Source organism: Nycticebus coucang, chromosome 10, assembly GCF_027406575.1.
Source record: "Nycticebus coucang isolate mNycCou1 chromosome 10, mNycCou1.pri, whole genome shotgun sequence".
NCBI lineage: Eukaryota > Metazoa > Chordata > Mammalia > Primates > Lorisidae > Nycticebus > Nycticebus coucang.
This window is the reverse complement of record NC_069789.1, coordinates 121,948,098-121,968,036: the sequence shown is the minus strand read 5'-3', so window position 1 is coordinate 121,968,036 and position 19,939 is coordinate 121,948,098. Positions and strand designations below refer to the sequence as shown.

General features: G+C 49.1%; 1 protein-coding gene across 3 annotated transcripts in view; it reads right to left on the bottom strand.

Moving 5' to 3' along the window:
* Positions 1-2,051: 2,051 nt before the first annotated feature.
* Positions 2,052-19,939, bottom strand: part of GRIK5 (glutamate ionotropic receptor kainate type subunit 5) — a 76,279-nt gene continuing 58,391 nt past the window's right edge. For all 3 annotated transcript variants that reach the window (XM_053604866.1, XM_053604865.1, XM_053604864.1), the window contains 5 exons: positions 10,902-11,067; positions 9,833-10,058; positions 7,710-7,838; positions 7,488-7,609; positions 2,052-3,043 (listed from right to left, as the gene is read on the bottom strand). In XM_053604866.1, coding sequence (XP_053460841.1) covers positions 2,615-3,043; positions 7,488-7,609; positions 7,710-7,838; positions 9,833-10,058; positions 10,902-11,067 — 1,072 coding nt within the window. In that variant the 3' untranslated portion in view covers positions 2,052-2,614. The remainder of the gene's footprint in view (positions 3,044-7,487; positions 7,610-7,709; positions 7,839-9,832; positions 10,059-10,901; positions 11,068-19,939) is intronic.

Here is a 19,939-nt window from a genome sequence, read left to right as displayed (position 1 = left end):
GCCCCTTCCCCAGTTTTATCCCCTTTCTGGGGGAGGGAGAGTTTGTCAACATGTCACCCCTTCCTTCTCTTGACACTTTGGCCTGAAAGTAGGGGCTGAACCACGGAGGATAAGACTAGGGAGACAGAGAAGTCTGGGGAGGTGGGGGAGGTCTGGATTCCAGGAGCTTCTAGGCTCTTTCTCCTCCTGCTCTCTAGCTGGGCTGGGGGAGGCCTCGGGCCTCCCCCATCCCACCTTAGACACAGGCTCATGTCCCCCCTCATGCACTCCCTTCTCAGACACAAGCCTGGTGAGACTGATGACTGTGCATCGTGCTCCCAGTTGAGGCTCTGCAGAAGGGGGGGGTGAGGAGGGAAGACTCAGGAAGGTCACAGGGATGGAGGGGGACAGGGGAGTTCAGCATGGGAGATGAGAGGAGAGGCATAAGAGGAGAAACAGACACACAGTCCAGAACCAGAGACAGCCCGATACAGACAGACTGAAAAAGACAGATACTGGCAAAGACAAAGATGAGAAAACAGAGGGAGACAGAGCAACAGAAATACTCAGTGAAGGTGACAGAGAGACACAGGGACTTAGAGAGCAAGGCAGAGACAGGTTTGGAAAACTAAGGAGACTCAGAGATAAAGATTAGAGAGAGAGAGAGACTGAGCACAAAGTTGGTGGGGGAGGGAAAAAGACCCCAAAGGGTGGGACAGAAAAAGTGAAAAACTTGAAATGTCTGCAATCATATTCTAGTCACCTTGACAGGCAGAGTCCAGCCCAAGGGCAGAGACATTGACAGAGTCTGTGAAAGAGATATGGAGACAACAGAGACACTGAGACTAGAAAGAGGCTGGTGCTGGCCCTCACAACGGTCCTTAAGGGCACACAGGCAGCGAGTGTCCAAGACACAGAAGGGGCCTGGTGGAGACTGGGGGCACTGTGTGAAATGCTCAGCATTGGGGGTACGGTGTGCCGGGATGGTCTCTTGGTTCCCTGCATGTGGTCTGCCTGCTGAGGAATCCAGAAGTCAGCGGGGCCCTGGAGGGGAGACCAGGGCCGGGACCTGCACCGGCCGGGTGCTGAACGGACAGCTCCCGGGCTCAGGCTGGCTGTGGGGCGGCCCACCCTCTCCCTCTCTTTCTCTCAGATCCTGTCTGGCTTTGCTCACCACTCCGATCCTCTCCAGACTCCATTTATGGCTTGAAGTTTTTTATGGCTTCCTGTCTCTCACCCCAACTCCCCGTGTCTCTTTCCCTTCCTGTTTCACCTCTTCCCTAGCCCTCTACTCCTTCTTTCACCTAATCACAGCATCGCTCCCTCTGTCTCATCCCCTTTTTGCCCCCAGCTCTTTCCCCATCCCTCTCTCTCCTCACTCCTCTTTCTACTTGGCCTCATTTTGGCTCTCACTGTGTGACCTTCACTTGTCCTTTCTCAACTGCAGTTTCCACAGAAACCTCCAGCAGGGCGAGGAAGGGCGGGGACAGAAGGCATACCCACCCTTCTCACTGCAGCCAGCAGCCCTTCAGCCTCTCCCGCTCCCGGCCCCAACCCCACTTTACTGGGATTCCTTACTTCCTCTCTTGGGGACTGGGGAAGTACATTTTCAGCAGAACTCAGGATCACAGTCACAGACAGTTGAAGATGGCCTCATGGATGTACACATGTGATCACAAAGTTATCAAGTCAACCTGGCCCATGCACACATTTGCCACCATGGGGGCCATCCCAAGCACCCTGGGGATATAGCAGAGAACAAAACAGCTCCCTGGCCCTCCCCACCCCCATCTGGTTTCTCTGTCTTTGTGTCTTGTTTCTGGTGTCTCTGCCTCTCCAGATCCCTGCATCTCTCTCCATCTGTCTCAGGGTCTCTGTTGCAGCCTTCCTCTGTCCTGAGAGGTTAATGGACAGCATACAGCTGCTGGGACCTGGGCTGACCTGCTGGCTGTGGGCAGGGCCCAGGGTGGAGAATGTGAAGTGACCAGTGAGCCTGTAGTTCTCAGCAGTTGCCCCTGGGGCCAAAGCCTCCAATGTCCTCATACTCTGGGAAATGATACCGATCGTCCCAATTTGGGGGTTTTGTTCTTTTTTTATTCCAACAGGGACTGAGATGTGGCACGGGGAGGGATGGAGGCCCAACGGACCCCCTCCCCGGGGGGGGGAGGATCTCATAGAAATTCCGAGGTTTCTCCCCCCAAAAAAGAGAGAAAGAGAAGAGTGGAGGGGCACCAGGAGACACCCATCTGTCCAGAGGCTCTCCCACCTCCAGAAGCGTGGGAGACTGAGTCCAGTCTTGGGGGGCCTGAGCAGTCCTAGGATGGGGTCCTCTCCACGGACTGCTTTCTGCTTCCAGGATTGACTCCCAAAGTTCCCTGTCCCTGGAGTCCTGGGTGTCTGGGCTCTTTGCCTGCAGGAGGCGGAGTGCAGGCATCCGCGGCACCCTCTCACGAGTCCACCGGGGGGCGCAGGCGGGCTCCCGAGCCAGGGTTCGGACTTCACAGAAAAACCAAGGCAAAATCCCAGCGTCGGCAGCTCCGGCACGCAAGTCCTGTCCGCCTCCCGCTGGGGAAGTGGGAGCAGCCGGGCCCTGTCCCTGCGGTCAGTCTGGGCGCCTGCCCTGCCCCACCCGTGGTCACTCATGCTCGGCCAGCTCGCGGGGGCCGGCGGGGCCGGGCCGCGGCCGGGGCGGGCTGGTGGTCTCGGAGGGGACGCCCAGCCCACGCGAGGCCGCACCGGCCCCCGAGGCCCGCAGCGCCTGGATGCGCCGGCACTCCTGGCAGACGCGCACGTGGGTGCAGGGGGTGGGGACGGGGGGCCGGGCCCCGCCAGGCGGTCCTGGGTCGTCCAGAAGGCGCTGCGGACCCCCGTGCGCGCCGCCCGCATCCCCGCCCGCGCCAGCCGAGTACAGCTTGCCGTTGCTGAGGCGCATCTCGCGGACCGCGCGCAGCGACAGCAGGGCCCGGCTCGGGCCGCCCGGGCGCCGGCGCCGGCGGGAACGCGACGTCTTGCGGCAAGACACGGCGTGGCGCAGCTCCTGCAGCATCTCCTGGCACACCGACACCTGGGGGCGGTGCGGGGCAATCACCGTCCGGGCGGGCGCTCTCCTGGCTTCCCCTGCCCCCGGCTCCTGCAGCCTCCCTCTCCTATCACCCCCTCCAGCTTTTCTCAACATCCCACTCCTCCTCTCCTCTTCATTCGCCCTCTTCTCACTTCCCACTCTCCACCACAGTCCTTTATCTCCCTGTGTCTTCCGTCTCGCCGCCTCTACCTCCGCACTCCTGTCCCTCCCACTTCTCTCCTATGTCTCTGATTTCCTTTGGGTTCATTCTGAATCTGCCTTTCACCTCCTGTCTAGGTTCCTCTTCTCTCGTCTTTTCTGACTGCCTCCAACCTTTCCCTCCTGTTTAATCCCCATTTCTGCCCCTTATTCATGCAGTCATTGTTAAAAGGCACATTTACTGAGTGCCACTGTGTGCCAGGCCATTGTTCTGGCCACTGGGGATATAGCAGAGAACAAAACAGAAGTCCCAGCTCCTGTGGAGGTTATATTCAAGTGTGCAGAGAGGGAAAATAACAAATATGTAAATGTGTGTAGTATGTTAGATCACTACAAGCACTTTGGACAAAAATAAATAGGAAAGAGAGGTGGGGTAGGAGCTGAATTTTGAGACAGGACAGCCCAAGAGGACCTCACTGAGAGGAGGACCCTTAAGTAAAGATGGGTGAGGCACGAGGAGGCTGGGAGGAGAGTCCTGGGCATATGTCAGCAGGGCCAAGGTGCCCAGGTGGGAAGAGCTCTGAGGAACTGCAGGCAGGTCAGGGTGCTTGGAATGGGGAGTGAGGGAGATGATGAGGTGGGAGGAGCAGTGGTGGTCAGCTCAGGTGAGGCCTGTAGCCTATTGGAAGAACATTGGCTTTTATCTTGAGTCAGATGGGAGCCACTTGAGAGTTGTTTGTTTTGTTTTTTATTGAGACAGAGGTCTTAATTTGTCACCCTTGGTAGAGTGCCCTGGAGTCATAGCTCACAGCAACCTCAAACTCTCGGACTCAAGCGATTCTCTCTCTCTCTTTTTTTTTTTAGAGACAGTCTCACTTTGTCGCCCATGGTAGACTGCTGTGGCGTCACAGTTCACAGCAACCTCCAACTCTTGGGCTTAAGCGATTCTATTGCCTCAGCCTCCCAAGTAGCTGGAGTCCCAGGCACCCACCACAAAGCCTGGCTATTTTTTTGTTGCAGTTTGGCCGGGGCCAGGTTTGAACCTGTTACCCACCATATATGGGGCCAGCGCCCTACCCACTAAGCCACAGGCGCTGCCCAATGGACACATAGGTTAACACACATACCTCCATGCACGCACATGTGGAGGTCAAGTGTGGAGCTGCCCTCAGAAGCCTTGGCTTCAAGGGAGATAGACATCTAGGAGTTAAGGTATCCTCCAAGTTCCCACCTCCTGACACTCACAGGGTTGGTCTATGTGACCAAGAGAATATCGCTAGGCCATTGCCATTTTGTTTTCTTGATCACTTATTCTAGGGGATGTCAGCTACCATGGTGGGAGGACACTCAAGTAGTCCCATGGAAAGGCCCTTGTTTGAGGAAATGAGGCCTCCTGCCAACTGCCATGTGAGTTTATTCACAATGTTTTTTATTTTCAGTCTTAGGATATTTTGACATCTTAAATATCGTGCAGGCTGGGGAGAAACTGCCTCTCCAGAACTAACCAATTCTTAGAGATAACAAAAGGCTCAAATGTAAACCAACTAATCCTGAGTCTATACCCCCAACCATCCCTTTCACCAAGCCCTAATCTACCAGGGCCAAGCACCAGATAATGAGGGACAGTCCCTGTAGCCCAGACCCCAGTCACATTATTCACATGAGCTATTCCTAAACTATTCCCAGCCCTGCCCTCCTTTCCTGAGGAAACCCCAATAAAGGACATGGCCTACTGGCCCCTGACTTTTTTTTTTTAAAGAAAAGGATGTAGAAAAAGTCCCTTGCTTTTGACTCCTGACTAAATTTGGTACTTTCCTCACAGCCCTTTTGATGTGGTATGTAGGAAATAAAAATCTTTCTTTTTTTAGAAACAGAGTCTCGCTTTATTGCCCTCAGTAGAGTGCTGTAGCATCACAGCTCACAGCAACCTCCAACGCCTGAGCTTAGGCAATTCTCTTGCCTCAGCCTCCCAAGTAGCTGGGACTACAGGCACAGTGCCCGGCTATTTTTTTGTTGCAGTTTGGCCAGAGCCAGGTTCAAACATGCCACCCTCAGTATATGGGGCTGGCACCCTACCCACTGAGCCACAGGCGCTGCCTGGAAATAAAAATCTTTCAATATCATTACTCAGATGCTTCTGAAAATTAAAATCCCATGGAGACATTTAAGACAGTAAGCCCTCCTGGAAGTGGATCCTCTAGGCCTAGTCCAGCCTTCAGTCCACAGCAGCCCCAGCCAACAACATAACTGTGACCTCACCTGGGACTAGAGCAGCCAGAATCACCCAACTAAGCTGGCTTCTGGGCCATAGGACTAACTGACAACTAACTCATAGAAGGTGGCTATTGTAAGCTAGTAAGGTAATTTGTTATGGTAGCAACAGATAACAAATACAGGTGTCACCAGCACATATGTGGCTTTAAAAGCCAATTGGCTGGATGGAGTTGCCGAGGGAGTGAAGAAAGACAGAGAAGAGAGACTGTCCAAGGACCAAACCCCAGAGCTCCCCAGTGCACAGAGGCTAAGGAGAAAGAGGAACTCAACAACGGAGGCTAGGAAGGCATGGCCAGAAAAGAGGTTCGGGAAGAGAGGGATTAGATGTGCTGAAGCCTACTGCTGCCTCATGTACGTAGGGCCTGAGGCTTGGGCACTGGATTTCAGAAGTGGAGGGTGCTGTCAGGCATGGTGGCTCCTACCTATAATCCCTACTCTGGGAGGCCGAGACAGGAAGATCCCTTCAGATCAGGAGTTTGAGACCAGCCTAAGCAAGAACAAGACCCTGTCTCTACTAAAAAATAGAAAAATTAAAGCCAGGAATGGTGGCTCACGCCTGTAATCCCAGCACTCTGGGAGGCTGAGGTGGGTAGATCTCCTGAGCTCAGGAGTTTGAGACCAGCCTGAGCAAGAATGAGACCCTGTCTCTAAAAATAGCCAGACATTGTGGCAGGTGCTATAGTCCTGGCTACTTAGGAGGCTGAGGCAAGAGGATCACTTGAGCCTAGGAGTTTGAGGTTGCTATGAGCTATGATACCATGGCACTGTAGCCTGGGAAACAGAGTGAGACTCTGTCTCAAAAAAAAAATAAATAAATAATTTTTTTTTTTTAATTTAATTTAATTTAAAAAAGAAAAATTAGCTGGGTGGTGTGGTAGGCACCTACAGTCCCAGTCCTGAGGGGGGAGGGTCCCTTGAGCCCAGGAGTTTGAGGTTGCTGTGAGCTGTGACATCACAGACTATCCTGGGCAACAGAGTGAGACTCTTGTCTCAAAAAAAAAAAAAAGAATTTCCCCCACTCCAAAGGAAAAAAAAAACCCCTAGAAATGGAGGGTACTGGTGACAAGAGTAGCTTCAGTGGAATGGGGTGGGGACAGAAGCCAAACTGGAGCAGGCCAAGAGTCAATGGGAGGAAAGAAACTGGAGGCAGCGGGAGACAAAGCTCTCTTTTTTTTTTTTTTGGTTTTTGGCCGGGGTAGGTTTGAACCTGCCACCTCTGGCATATGGGACCAGCGCCCTACTCCTTGAGCCACAGGTGCTGCCCGAGACAAAGCTCTTTCAAGGCTGTGAAGGGAAGGGGAGAAACCAGGGGTGACTGGGAGGAGAGGTGAGGGACAAGAGAGAGTTTCTTTCAGATGATAGCACATCTGTATGCTGATGGCCTGGCTCCAGTAAAGAGAAGACATGATGATATGAGAAGAAAGGAAAGACTTGCTGGAGGGATGTCCTTAAGAAGGCAAGAGAGGAGGCCCGTGTGGAGGGCGCCTCTGCTAGACACATGGAGGCTCCTTCAGAGAAGCCCATGGCTGAGTGGAGAACACAGGCGGCTGGATGCGGAGGGGGCGGCAGGGAGTAGATATGAGGTCAACTGCTAGAAGGAGGACAGTGAGGATGGGGAGGAGAGGAAGGAGGTCAGCAGAGAGAAGGGTAGCTGGGAATTAGCATCCCAGTGGTGTGGCAGTACGAATGCTCTGGAAATGCAAGGGTGTCACAGCCCCTGGGCAGCATGACACTGGCCAGCAAGGCTCTGGTCTTTTTTTGTGCCCGTGGCTTTTTAATCACGTTTCTTCCCTTATTTCTCACTTCCCCAGGGGCCCCCCACAATCTGTCCCCTCGCCTCTCCTACCCCTTCCTGATTCTGACCCTGCTTTCCCTGTCCTGCTCATGCCGTAGAATCTCTACCCACCTGTGTGCTCACTCACCTTGTGGCCCTTTCTCCCTCCTGCCTTCCTCCTCCAGGCTCCCAATGCCACAGCCTCCCAGCCCCTCCCTGACCCTCTGCCCACCTCCTTACCTCTTCAGACTCTGCTGACCTCCGTGTGGACCATATGAATTCCATGACTGCCACAAAGACAGCAATGATGAGGCCACAGATAAGCACGACAAAAATGCCACCAATGTTCTCCATGCCCAAACCTAGGGGTCAAGTGGGGAGAGCCACGGGGTCAGGGCTGTGTGGGCATAGGGACCTCATGGGAGCCTGGGGAAAGGCACACCACAAGCGGCGGCCGCTGACCTTTCGCTCGATGATCCTCCTCCTTGGGGCACCGGCCGCCCTCCCACCACTTGCGCTTCAGGATCTCCAGCCGGTTGTTCTCCTGGAGCTGCAGGATGGCCAGCGTGATCTCATCTCGGAACGGAGAGCCTGGACCAGGCACACGAGGGGGTAGACTGGCCATCGAGGACCTGGAGCCCTGCCTGCCCCACAGCCTAAGCTGCTCCCTCACCATGGCCTTTACCACTTCTATCATGTGCCTAAAATCTTCCCTGTGGCCCTGCCTCACCCCCCACCCAGCCTCTTCTCAGCACAATAGCCAGAGAGACAGTTTTAGGAACACTCATGGGTTATGCCTCTCCTGTGTTCAAATGCCTATTGTAGTCAGCACAAGGTCCTCCCCTGGGCTTCAAGATCCTGCACTCATGCCCTGCCATTCTCAGACGCCCCCACCCATAAAGTTCCCTGAATCCAGCAAGCATAGCCCCACCGTAGGACCTTTGCCTCTGCCTGGAAGGTTTCTTACCCCACCTCATTCAGGTCTCTGCCCACATGCTGGCTCCTTGGGGGTTGGTGGGGGAGGTGTCTTCTCTATTTAAAATGGCACCAAATACCCACCACTCCCCAGTCTCTCTCCCTTTTAATCTACTTTAGAGCAGTTGCCACCACCTGACATCATGTTATATAGCTACGTGTTTATCATCTGCTTGTTGTCTGCTACCCTTAATAGAAGGCAGGAGGGGGCACTTGGCAGCCACCCCACTGTGGTGTCCCAGCCAGTACAGGACCTGGCACACCACAGGGTGCCAGACAGACCCACCAAGTGAGTGTGTCCCCATCCACCCTTCTCCTCTGGGCCACTTCTCCCCACCCTTAAACCATCCTTGGCCCCCACACCCCTCATACCCTACCCTGAACTTACTACTTCTTCAGTCATTAAGTACTACTACTTCTTTTTTTTTTTTTTTTTCTTTTTTTGAGACCAAATCTCAATTCTATCAAACTCTTCGGCTCAAGTGATCCTTTAGCCTCAGCCTCCTGTATAGCTGGAACTACAGGTGCCCACCACACCGGCTAGTTTTTCTATGTTTAGGAGAAACGGCGTCTTACTTTTGCTCAAGCTGGTCTGGAACTCCAGCTTAAACAATCCTCCTGCCTCAGCCTCCCAAAGTGCTAGGATTATGGGTGTGAGCCATCACACCCAGCTACTAAGATGCATCTTGAGCATCTACCACAAGCTAAGAAGTAGGAATATGGCAAGTGGAGGAGAGCTTCATATTAATTAATTTAGCACACCAACTGTGTGCCAGACCCTGAGCTTATTCATGTCTCCCCGTGATCCTGTGAAGCAGTTCTTACCATCTGAGGTAGGTATTTCTGAGTGAGCAAAGTGATTCTGTTGCATAAGGTCAGGTGCTGAGTCAGGGAAGGAACTAGGATTTGGATCCAGGTTAGTGCAACTCCAGAGTCTGTCCCCAAAGCACCAGGCTACATTGCTTCTCTGGCACAGCCCTGACTCACTTACAAAGTTATAAAAATTTGGGGGCAATTTGCTGTGCAGTAATAGAAAATATAGGTGTCATCAGCATAGAGATGATTTTAAAAGGCCAAATGCCAAAACTTGGTGACAAATTGCTACTGGGTTTACAGCACTGGGCCCTAGAAAAGTACCTGAAGTGTAAATAGACAGGCCCAAGTCTCCCTGCAGATCATCCATCCATCCATCTGTCCATCCATTCATCCTATAAGCATTTTCTCAGTACCTGCTCTGAGCCAGGCTATGGGTTTGGTGCAGAGAAAATGACACAAATAAAACCAGCTTCTCACCCTCAAGGGGCTCTCCAGCAAATGGGGATAGACCATTTGCCTCACGGCCTACGTGTCCTGAACTGCCCACACTGAGTCTCACTGGATCCTCTCAGTAGCCCTGCAAGGCTAGAACTGATTGCTTCTAGGGTCAGTTTTGCAGGTTGACAATGCAAAGGTTTAGGATGGCACCCACCCAAGACCACACAGCCAGGAAGCCACACAAAACACACCCAGCCTGCCTCAGGGAGGGCCTGGCCTGGTCTCGGCTGTGCTCACACATCTTGGTCTGGGTGTACAGGGCCCCTGCCATGTTCCACACCCTGCTGTTGCCATACCCAGCGGCATGCCAATGCCATAGCCCTTGGTGTCGAGGAGGCCCCCGATCTGGGTGAGGTTGCAGTTGAGGCGCCGATGGTACTCATTCATGGTGGATTCCAGCAGGAAGGCATAGCGGGAGTTGAGGACACGGGCGATACCCTCTTCTGTGCTCTTAACGAACACACTGGGCTGCTTTGACTGCATATAATTCCACATACGCTGGTATGTCTGGTAACGAGAATTCTGGGCAAAGGGAACACAGGGGATAGATTAGGCCTTTCCACCTCCTTCCTTTCCCTGAGTCCTATCCTCCAGGAAGTCTCTTGATCTGAGAGAGAGTGAAGAGATGAGGGGAAGACAAAGACCCAAAGACAGAGGAGGAGACAAGACAGACAAACTGGCCATGGCCAAGTCATCCCCACAGCCACCAGTCCAGCGAGGAAGAAACTGCTTTTCCTAGATGTCCCAAAGCCCCTCCCAGATCTTCTCTAGTTTCCCACCTGGGAGTTCTGGGAGTTCCCTCCCACAACCCTTAACCTTTCAGCCAGTGGGCCCTGCCCATCTCTGGCTCCCTCCAGAACACTAGTCTACCCCCAATCTGGCCACCCAAGGAACTGTTATCTCTAAATGCTCCCATATACAGGGTCCGATCTGAGTGCCCCCTCCTGGTCTTTGAGGCCTCGGCAGTCTCTGCCTTGAACCTCTTCACCAGGCTCACTTTCCTTCTGCTTCCTCCCCATACCCCCAAAATACATAGGATCAAGTTTCTTCACTTTGGAGGACCTTCCCTTGTCTTTGCTGTCAATTTCTCTGGGCCTGTCCCTCCCAGCAGCCTCCTTAAGCCCATTCAGCCTGGACAGCTCTGGATATTAGATCCCATACCCACTTCCCAGCCACCAATCCCCAGGTCAAAGTCCAGTTCCCCACCCAGACAGCAGAGTAAGTGTGTTTTGTGCTACCCAGCCTCCCAGGCTGTCACTGACAATCACTCCCCCAGACCCAGGAGGCCCTGCCCAACCCCAGTCTGGGCTGCTGTGTATAGCAGGGATCCCAACACCAAGCCCAGGAAGTTCTGAATGGCCCCACCTGGAAGAAGGTCATGGTGGAGCCAGCGTGGATGGTGCCGTACTCAATATTGGTCTGATCCGCCAGGTCATCAGCTGACTCCACAGGCACCTCCATGCGCTGCACGGTGAGGAAGGCGGCCAGGTTGGCCGTGTAGGAGGAGATGATGATCAAGGTGAAGGCCCACCTGAGGGGTGGGAGGGGTGAGCTGCAGGCTGAAGCCACCCCTGCTATCCTGCCCTATGGGCATGCACGCCATTGGTAGTGTCCCCCCTGCCAAGAAACGCTGTATCCATACAGCTCAGTGACTGTTGGCCAGTGGAGAAGCTAGGAATGTGGACTCTGGAGCCAGACCCCTGGGTTTAAATATTGCATCTAGAGACCTATGCTTTCAGATATAAGAGAGTAAGATGGTCTCGAAATACCACAAATTATAAATGGCTAGAAAACTGGACAGAATGTAGGAAACTAAAGACGTAGGACAACAGGTAACACAGGACTGTGATGCCTTAGAGAAACAAAGTGAGTTTCTGTTTTTCTGTCTTACTCTGTCACCCAGGCTAGAGTGCTGTGGTGTCAGCTTAGCTCACAGTAACCTCAAAATCCTGGGCTTGAGCAATCATCTTGCCTCAGCCTCCTAAGTAGCTGGGACTACAGGTGTGCACCACTACGCTAGGCTAGTTTTTCTATTTTTAGTAGAGACGGGGGTCTTGCTCTTGCTCAGGCAGGTCTTGAACGCCTGATCTCAGGCAATCTTTCCACCTCAGGTTCCCAGAGTGCTGGGATTACAAGCATGAGCCACTGCACCTGGTTCAAAGTGAGCCTATTGTCCAGGCTGTCTGGCTGGATTTAATTTATAGACATCAGCACCAGGAAGGGAATTCCAAATAGTACAGCAATCCTGCAGAGTTGCAGATAGAGATCAGAGATCAGGGAGGCCAAGATGGCTGGAATTTGTAAGAAAGAGAACCAGAGAGGAGGAGCTACACAGAGAGAATGTTCAGAAATATGGGAAACGCTTGAGTCTTTGGCTAAGTATCAATCTGTGCATGCATGGGTGAAACTCCATGGGGCCAGACAAGAAAAACTTTCAAGGAGAGAATAATTCTTAAGGTCCACCCAGGGCTGAGAGGCTTATAGGCTCCCTCAAACAAAGTATAGAGATCTCATTGTATACATGGCACATTAAGTAGCGATCTAAAAATGCAACATGAAAGAAACAGGGGCCAGGTGCAGTGGCTCACACCTGTAATCCCAGCATTCTGGGAGGCCAAGGCAGGTAGATTACTTGAGCTCAGGAGTTGGAGACCAGCCTGAGCAAAAGCTAGACTCTGTCTCTACTAAAAATAGAAAAACCAGCTGGGTGCAATGGGGCACACCTGTAGTCCCAGCTACTCAGGAGGCTGAGGCAAAAGGATTCCTCAAGCCAATCATTTTGAGGTTGCTGTGAGATATGATGACTCCACAGCACTCTATCCAGGGCACAGAGCGACACTCTGTCACAGAAAAGAAAAAAAGAAAAAAAAAGAAACAGGGGTATGTTGGCCCTAAAATTAAGGCAATGCCTGATCTTCCTTAAAGGAGCTTAAAAACCGCTTGGAAGGATCAAAATATTCACAAGTAACATAATCGCCTGAAAGTCTAAGACTCTTTGAAGAAATACATTCAACATTGTAAGTGATACAAAAGAACCTGTATCACCTAAAAAAATATATCACTAGATATACAAAGGTAAAGGAAAATCTGACCCATAACCAAGAGAAAAATCACTGAAATAGACTCAGAATTGACACGGCACTCTACCAAGGGTGACAAAATGAGACTCTGTCTCTATAAATAAAAAAAATAAAAATAAAAAAAATCGGGCAGCACCTGTGGCTCAGTGGGAGGGTGGTGGGTTCAAACCTGGCCCCAGCCAAACTGCAACAAAAAAAATAGCCGGGTGTTGTGGTGGATACCTGTAGTCCCAGCTACGCAGGAGGCTGAGGCAAAAAAAATTGTCTAAGCTCAGGGGTTGGAGGTTGCTGTGAGCTGTGTGACACCATGGCACTCTACCGTGGGCAATAGAGTGAGACTCTGTCTCTACCAAAAAAAAAAGAAAACAAAAAACAAAATAGCAATTATAAATATATTCAGAATGCACAAAGATGAAAGGAAAACATGAGGGTAATGAGGAGAGAAATGGAAGATTTTAAAAAAAGAAGTGAGAGTGGTGCCTGTGGCTCAAGGAGTAGGGCGCCAGTCCCATATGCCGGAGGTGGCGGGTTCAAACCCAGCCCCGGCCAAAAATCACAAAAAAAAAAAAAAGAAGTGAATGGAACTTCTATGGAATGATAAATATCTAAAAGGAAATTTCTTTTTTTTTAAAACAGAGTCTCAAGCTGTCACCCTGAGTAGAGTGCTGTGGCGTTATAGCTCACAGCAACCTCTAGCTCTTGGGTTTAGGTGATGTTCTTGCCTCAGCCTCCTGAATAGCTGGGAATACAGGTGCCCACCACAATGCCCAGCTATTTTTTTTTTGCAGTTTGGGGCCACGTTGGAACTTCCCACTTCCGGTATATGGGGCCAGCACCCTACTCACTAAGCCACAGGCACCACCCTGAAAGGAAAATTTTACTGCAAGGATTTACACAGATTAGGCCCTGCAGCAAGGAATTTTTGTTTTCTTTTTTCTTTTTTTTTTTTTGAGACAGGGTCCTCCTCTGTCACCCAGCCTAGAGTATAGTGGCATCATCACAGCTCACCGCAACTTCAAACTCCTGGGCTCAAGTGATCTTTTTGCCTCAGCCTCACTAGTGGCTGGGACTATATGTGCACACTACCATGTCTGGCTAATTTTTCTATTTTTTGTAGAGATGAGATCTCACTCTTGTTCAGGCTGGTCTTGAACTCCTGGCCTTAAGTGATTGTCCTGCCTCGCCCTCCTCCCTTTCCCCCCTCCCCAAAGTGGCTAGAATTATAAGCATGAACCACTGCACTCAGCCTAAGATCAGGGAATTTGAAGACAGGAATAGAACATACCCAAAACAAAGCAGAGAAGAAAATGACTAAAAATGTACAAAGCGCCTCAGTGGCCTGAGGAATAGGATCAAATAGCCTACATAGGGGCGGCGCCTGTGGCTCAGTCGGTAAGGCGCCAGCCCCATATACCGAGGGTGGTGAGTTCAAACCCGGCCCCAGCCAAACTGCAACCAAAAAATAGCTGGGCATTGTGGCGGGCGCCTGTAGTCCCAGCTATTCGGGAGGCTGAGGCAAGAGAATCGCTTAAGCCCAGGAGTTGGAGGTTGCTGTGAGCTGTGTGATGCCACGGCCCTCTACCGAGGGCCATAAAGTGAGGCTCTGTCTCTACAAAAAAAAAAAAAAGGAAACAAATAGCCTACATATGTGTTTGGAGTCTCAGAAAGACAGGAGAGAAAGGGCTGAAGTAGTAGTGGCCAAAAATTTTTCAAATTTGATGAAAACTGTAAACTTGCAGATCCCAGAAGCTCAATAAACCCCAAGAAAGACGAACACATATTTACAAAACACACCAAGGTATATCATAATCCTTTGCTTAAAAACCAGTGATAAAGAGAAAAACCTTGAAAGCAGCTAGAAGGGGGAGAACATATTATATACAGAGAAGCAAAGTAACAGACACAGTAGACCGCTTGTCAAAGAGTGTACAAGCCCAAAGACAAGCACTGAAAAGAAAAACAAAACAAAACTGTCAACTGAGAACTTCATATCTAGCAAAAATATCCTACAAAGAAGACACACTAACACATTTTTCATACAAACAAAAGCTGGAAGAATTAACTGCCAGAAGACCTGCACTTTGAGAAATGTTAAAGGAAGTTTTACGTGTAAAAGAAAAATAATACTAGAAGGACAAGTAGATGGACAAGAATGAATGAAAAATACCAGAAATGGTAGATACATGGATAAATATCAAAGACATCTCATTAAAAAATCTGGTTACATTGGGTGGTGCCTGTGGCTCAGTGGGTAAGGAGCCGGCCCCATATACTGAGGGTGGTGGGTTCAAAACCAGCCCCAGCCAAACTGCAACAAAAAATAGGCATTGTGGTGGGTGCCTATAGTCCCAGCTACTTGGGAGGCTGAGGCAAGAGAATTGCCTAAGTCCAGGAGTTGGAGGTTATTGTAAGCTGTGATGCCACAGCACTCTACCGAGGGTGATAAAGTGAGACTGTGTGTCAAAAAAAAAATTTTTTTGTTACATTTATTGTTCAAAGCAAACATAAAAAGTCTAATATATTGTGGGGTTCATAAGATATGTATAAGTAATATATATAATAATATGTGAAGTGGTATAATTTTACTTGAAAGTATTTTTGTAATAAATTAAAGATGCATATTGTAAACCAAGAGCAATAACTGAAAAAAACAACAAGTAAGTATAGCTAAAACATCAATTATAGAGATAAAGAAAATTCTAAAAATCCCAATAAACCCAAAAGAAGGTAGGAAAAGAGGGGAAAAGGAACAAAGAACAGATGGGACAAATAGCAGAGGGGCAGACTGAAACCAGGCCATATTAATAATTACATAGAAGGTAAATAGTCAAAATTAGGCACTGGCGACTTAGCGCCAGCCACATACACTGAGGCTGGCAGGTTCAAGCCCAGCCTGGGCCAGCTAAACAATAACAACTGCAAGAAAAAATAGCCGAGCATTGTGGCGGAAGCCGGTAGTCCCAGCTACTTGGGAGGCTGAGGCAAGAGAATTGCTTAAGCCCAAGAGTTCGAGGTTGCTGTGAGCTGTGACACTATAGCACTCTATGGAAGGCGACATAGTGAGACTCTGTCTCAACTGAACAACAACAAAAAGAAAATCAGGCATTGGCACATTATGGTCCAAAAGCCAAATCCAGTCTGCGATCTATTTTTGTACTGCCTACAAGCTAAGAGTGGTTTTCACATTTTTAAATGGTTAAAAAGACATCAAAAGAAGAACAATATTTCATGACACATGGCTTATATAAAATTCAAATTTCTTTTTTTCTTCTTTTTTGAGACAGAGTCTCACTATGTCACATCCTTGGTAGAGTGCCTTGGCATCACAGCTCATAGCAACCTCAAACTCTTGGGCTTAAGCTATTCTCTTGCCTCAGCCCCAAGTAGCTGGGACTACAGGTACCTGCCACAATGCCCAGCAGCCGGCCCAGGCTGGGTTCAAACCCGCCACCCCTGTGCATGTGGCCAGCGCCACAACCACTGTGCTACAGGTGCCTAACCTAAAATTCAAATTCCAATGTCAGCATCCATAAAGTTTTATTGGAACAAGACTATACAAATTCATTTACATATTATCTATAGCTGCTTTCATACTACAATGGCAGAATTGACTAATTATCAAAAAAGCCAGATGGCCAGCAAAGTCAAAACTATTTACTATGAATTTTTTTTGGGGGGGACACTAAAAAATATTTACTTAGTAGAGAAGAATTGTAATTTTCCCAACACAAAGAAAAGATAAATGTTTGAGGTGATAGATAACTCAGTTACCCTGATTTGATCATTACACATTGTATACAAATATCTAAATATCATGTGTACCCCCGAATATGTACAATTATTATATGTCAAAACAAAATTTTTAAAATATTTACTATTTGGCACAATATGGAAAAAATCTGCCAACCTCTGCTTCAATAGCCTTAGTATGTGCTCTTTTTAAGAAACAAAATGTAGGCCAGGTGCCGTGGCTCATGCCTGTCATCCTAACACTCTGGGCGGCTGGGGCGGGTAGACTGCTTGAGGAAGAGTTCAAGACCAACGTGAGCAAGAATGAGACGCCATCTCTACTAAAAAACAGAAAAACTAGCCAGTTGTTGTGGCCAGCACCTGTAGTCCCAGCTACTCAGGAGGCTGAGGCAGGAAGATCACTTGAGCCCAGGAGTTTGGAGTTGCTGTGAGCTATGACTCCATGGTACTCTAGCAACAGAGTGAGACTGTCTCAAAAAAAGAAGGAAAGAAAAGAAACAAAATGTAAAAACACTAAAGTATCAGAAAACTGGATTATCTACATTAGTACCAAATAAAGTTAACTACCGGGAATTAGGAGAGACATTATATATATAATGACAAAGGGGTCAATTCATCAAGAGGACGTAACAATTCTAAACATTTATACACCTAATTACAGGGCTTCAAAATTCATGAAGCAAAAAACTGAAAAAGACATAACTTCTCCATAATTATAGGTTGAGATTTCAAAACTCCCCTCTCAATAATTGATAGACCAGGCTTGGCTCCTGTAGCTCAGCGGCCAGGGCGCCAGCCACATACACCAGAGCTGGTGGATTCGAACCTAGCCCGGGCCTGCCAAACAACGACAACTATAACCAAAAAATAGCAAGGTGTCCTGGCAGGCACCTGTAGTCCCAGCTACTTGGGAGGCTGAGGCAAGAGAATTGCTTAAGCCTAAGAGTTTGAGGTTGCTGTGAGCTGTTATGCCACAGCACTCTACTGAGAGTAACATAGTGAGACTCTGTCTCAAAAAAAAAATAAATAATAATAATAATTGGTAGACCAAGTAGATGGAAAATCAACTAAGGATATAGAAGATCTGAACAACATGATCAACCTATTGGCTCTAATTGGCACTCATAGAACACTGCACCCACCAACAGCTGAATATATATTCAATCCAAGTGTACACGGAACATTTACCAGGGTAGACCATGTGCTGAGCCATAAAGCAAGTCTGGATAAATCAGAAGGATGAACGTCCTGCACAGAATATTCTCTGACCACATTGGAACTAAATTAGAAATCAGTAATAGAAAAACCTCCGGAAAACCCTCAAATCCTGTACGTGTCAGTTTCCTCACCTGCAAAGAAGTTACAATTATAGGCCCTTCCTCACAGGGTTCTGTGATAAGTGAATGAATTAATCTGGCACACAGCAAGTGGTATGGAAGTGTTTGCTTTTGTTGTGTTGGTGACACAGACCAACCCAAGAGAAAAAGCACCCACCAGCCTGGATATGGGACCCTAAAGCAGTCACTTGCCTTATCCTGACTCTCTCTGTTCTCCTTCTGGACAAGTAAGAATGGACAGGCTCCCTGCACACCATACAGATCTGAGGGGTCTGAAGACAGAGGAGATGCTGAGAGGGCCTTCCAAGAACCCCACCCCCATGTCCCCCAGCATCTAATGATGAAAACAGCAGCTGTCTTCACCTTAGCACATGTGCAAAGCATTGTGCTAGGCACTGGGGGACGGGGGTGGCTGCGGGCTTGATAGAGGGATTGAATGATAATAGCCTTCTGCAATATAAAACCAAAACTCCAACAGGCTCTGACACAACTGCTCCAGAGACCAAGTCTCCAAACCCATCTCATGACTCAATGTTGTCATTTATTCAAAACAAAATTATGCAGTGCCTGGTACAACCTGGGCATACCTGCCTCAGCTCCTGAGTATACAGTGTGGGTGACTTGTGTTAGTGATGGGGCCACACCCTGAGATAGCAGGGGGCACAGATGATGAGTCAGGTTTGGGAGTAAAGACATGAGTTCCCTTTCGGACAAGGTGAGTCTGGGGATGCCTGTTGGGCACCCAAAAAGGAACAGCTCCAGATGGCTAGATACATGTAGAGACTTAGAGATGAGGACTTTGTTTTGTTTTGAGACAGAGTCTCACTCTGTCACCCTGGGTAGAGTGCCTTGGCGTCATCATAGCTCACAGCAACCTCAAACTCCTGGGCTTGAGCAATCCTCTTGCCTCAGCCTCCCGAGTAGTTGGGACCACAGGCACCCGCCACATCTGGCTAGTTTTTCTATTTTCAGTAGAGATGGGGTCTTGCTCTTACTCGGGCTGGTCTTAAACTCCTGAGCTGAAGCAGTCCACCCACTTTGCCTCCCAGAGTGTTAAGATTACAAACGTGAATCCCCACACCAAGCCAAAATGAGGATTTTAGAAGTGTCAGTATATGGAGAGCTAGAGACCCTTGGAGTAGGTGAGACAGGCCTGGAAGGAGTGTGCCTCGCAGCAGTCTCCAGCAGGGAGTGTGTCCTGGGAGATGTCTGGTAAAATGGTAGTAAGTTGGTGGTCACAGTGGCTTCAGTGGGTGGGGCAGGTGTCTGACCCTGTGAGACTCAGTCTTCACAAGTGAAAATCCAGTCCACACTTATTTGAGCCTAACTCTGGTTCATAAAATCCCAAGTGTATTTTTTACATAATCATAATACACACATACAAGAAACCTCCAAAAATGCACCTCGTGTTTAAAATGAGGAACCACTGGATGTTGTTTTGTTTGGGACTTGGCGAGAACTGTTCACCGTTTTGAGAAATCACATTCCTGACAGTAACTCCACTCACATTTGAGTCACCGAGTCAAGACACTTGTACCAGCTGCATTAGTCAATCGTCTGTTTCACAGGGACTATGTCTGTACAAACGTGCTCATTTGCTAACCTGTTCAAAGTGATACCTAACATTGACAAAATTCTAGTAAGTGATCTCACTTCTCATCATTCTAAGCTTATCCATTCTAAGTAAGTGCCACCTGACTGTCACTTTCTGTCTTCTGCATAGCCACGGCCAAATACTTTCGTATTGCCATTGCATTATTTTATTAGAAACTGCTTCCCTTTGTATTACTATTGGAGCATTGTGTGTGTGTGTGTGTGTGTATTTTTTTTTTCTTGAGACAGAGTCTCACTCTGTCACCATGGGTAGAGTGCTGGTGTTATAGCTCACAGCAACTTCAAACTACTGGGCTCAAGTGATGCTCATGCCTCAGCCTCCTGAGTAGCTGGGACTATAGTTTACTGCCACAACACCTGGCTGATTTTTCTGTTTTTAGTAGAGATGGGGTCTTGCTCTTGTTCAGGCTGATCTTGAACTCCTGAGCTCAAGCAGTCCACCTGCTGTGGCCTCCCATAGTGCTAGGATTACAGGTGTGAGCCACTGTGCCCAGCCAGGAACATTATTTTGATTAAAAAAAAATTATTTGTGTAAGTGGATATCTCACCCTTAAATTTCAGCTCAGGGTGGAAAAGAAGTATCAAACAATATTTATTATAAAAAGAGGGCATTGGGTCTGCA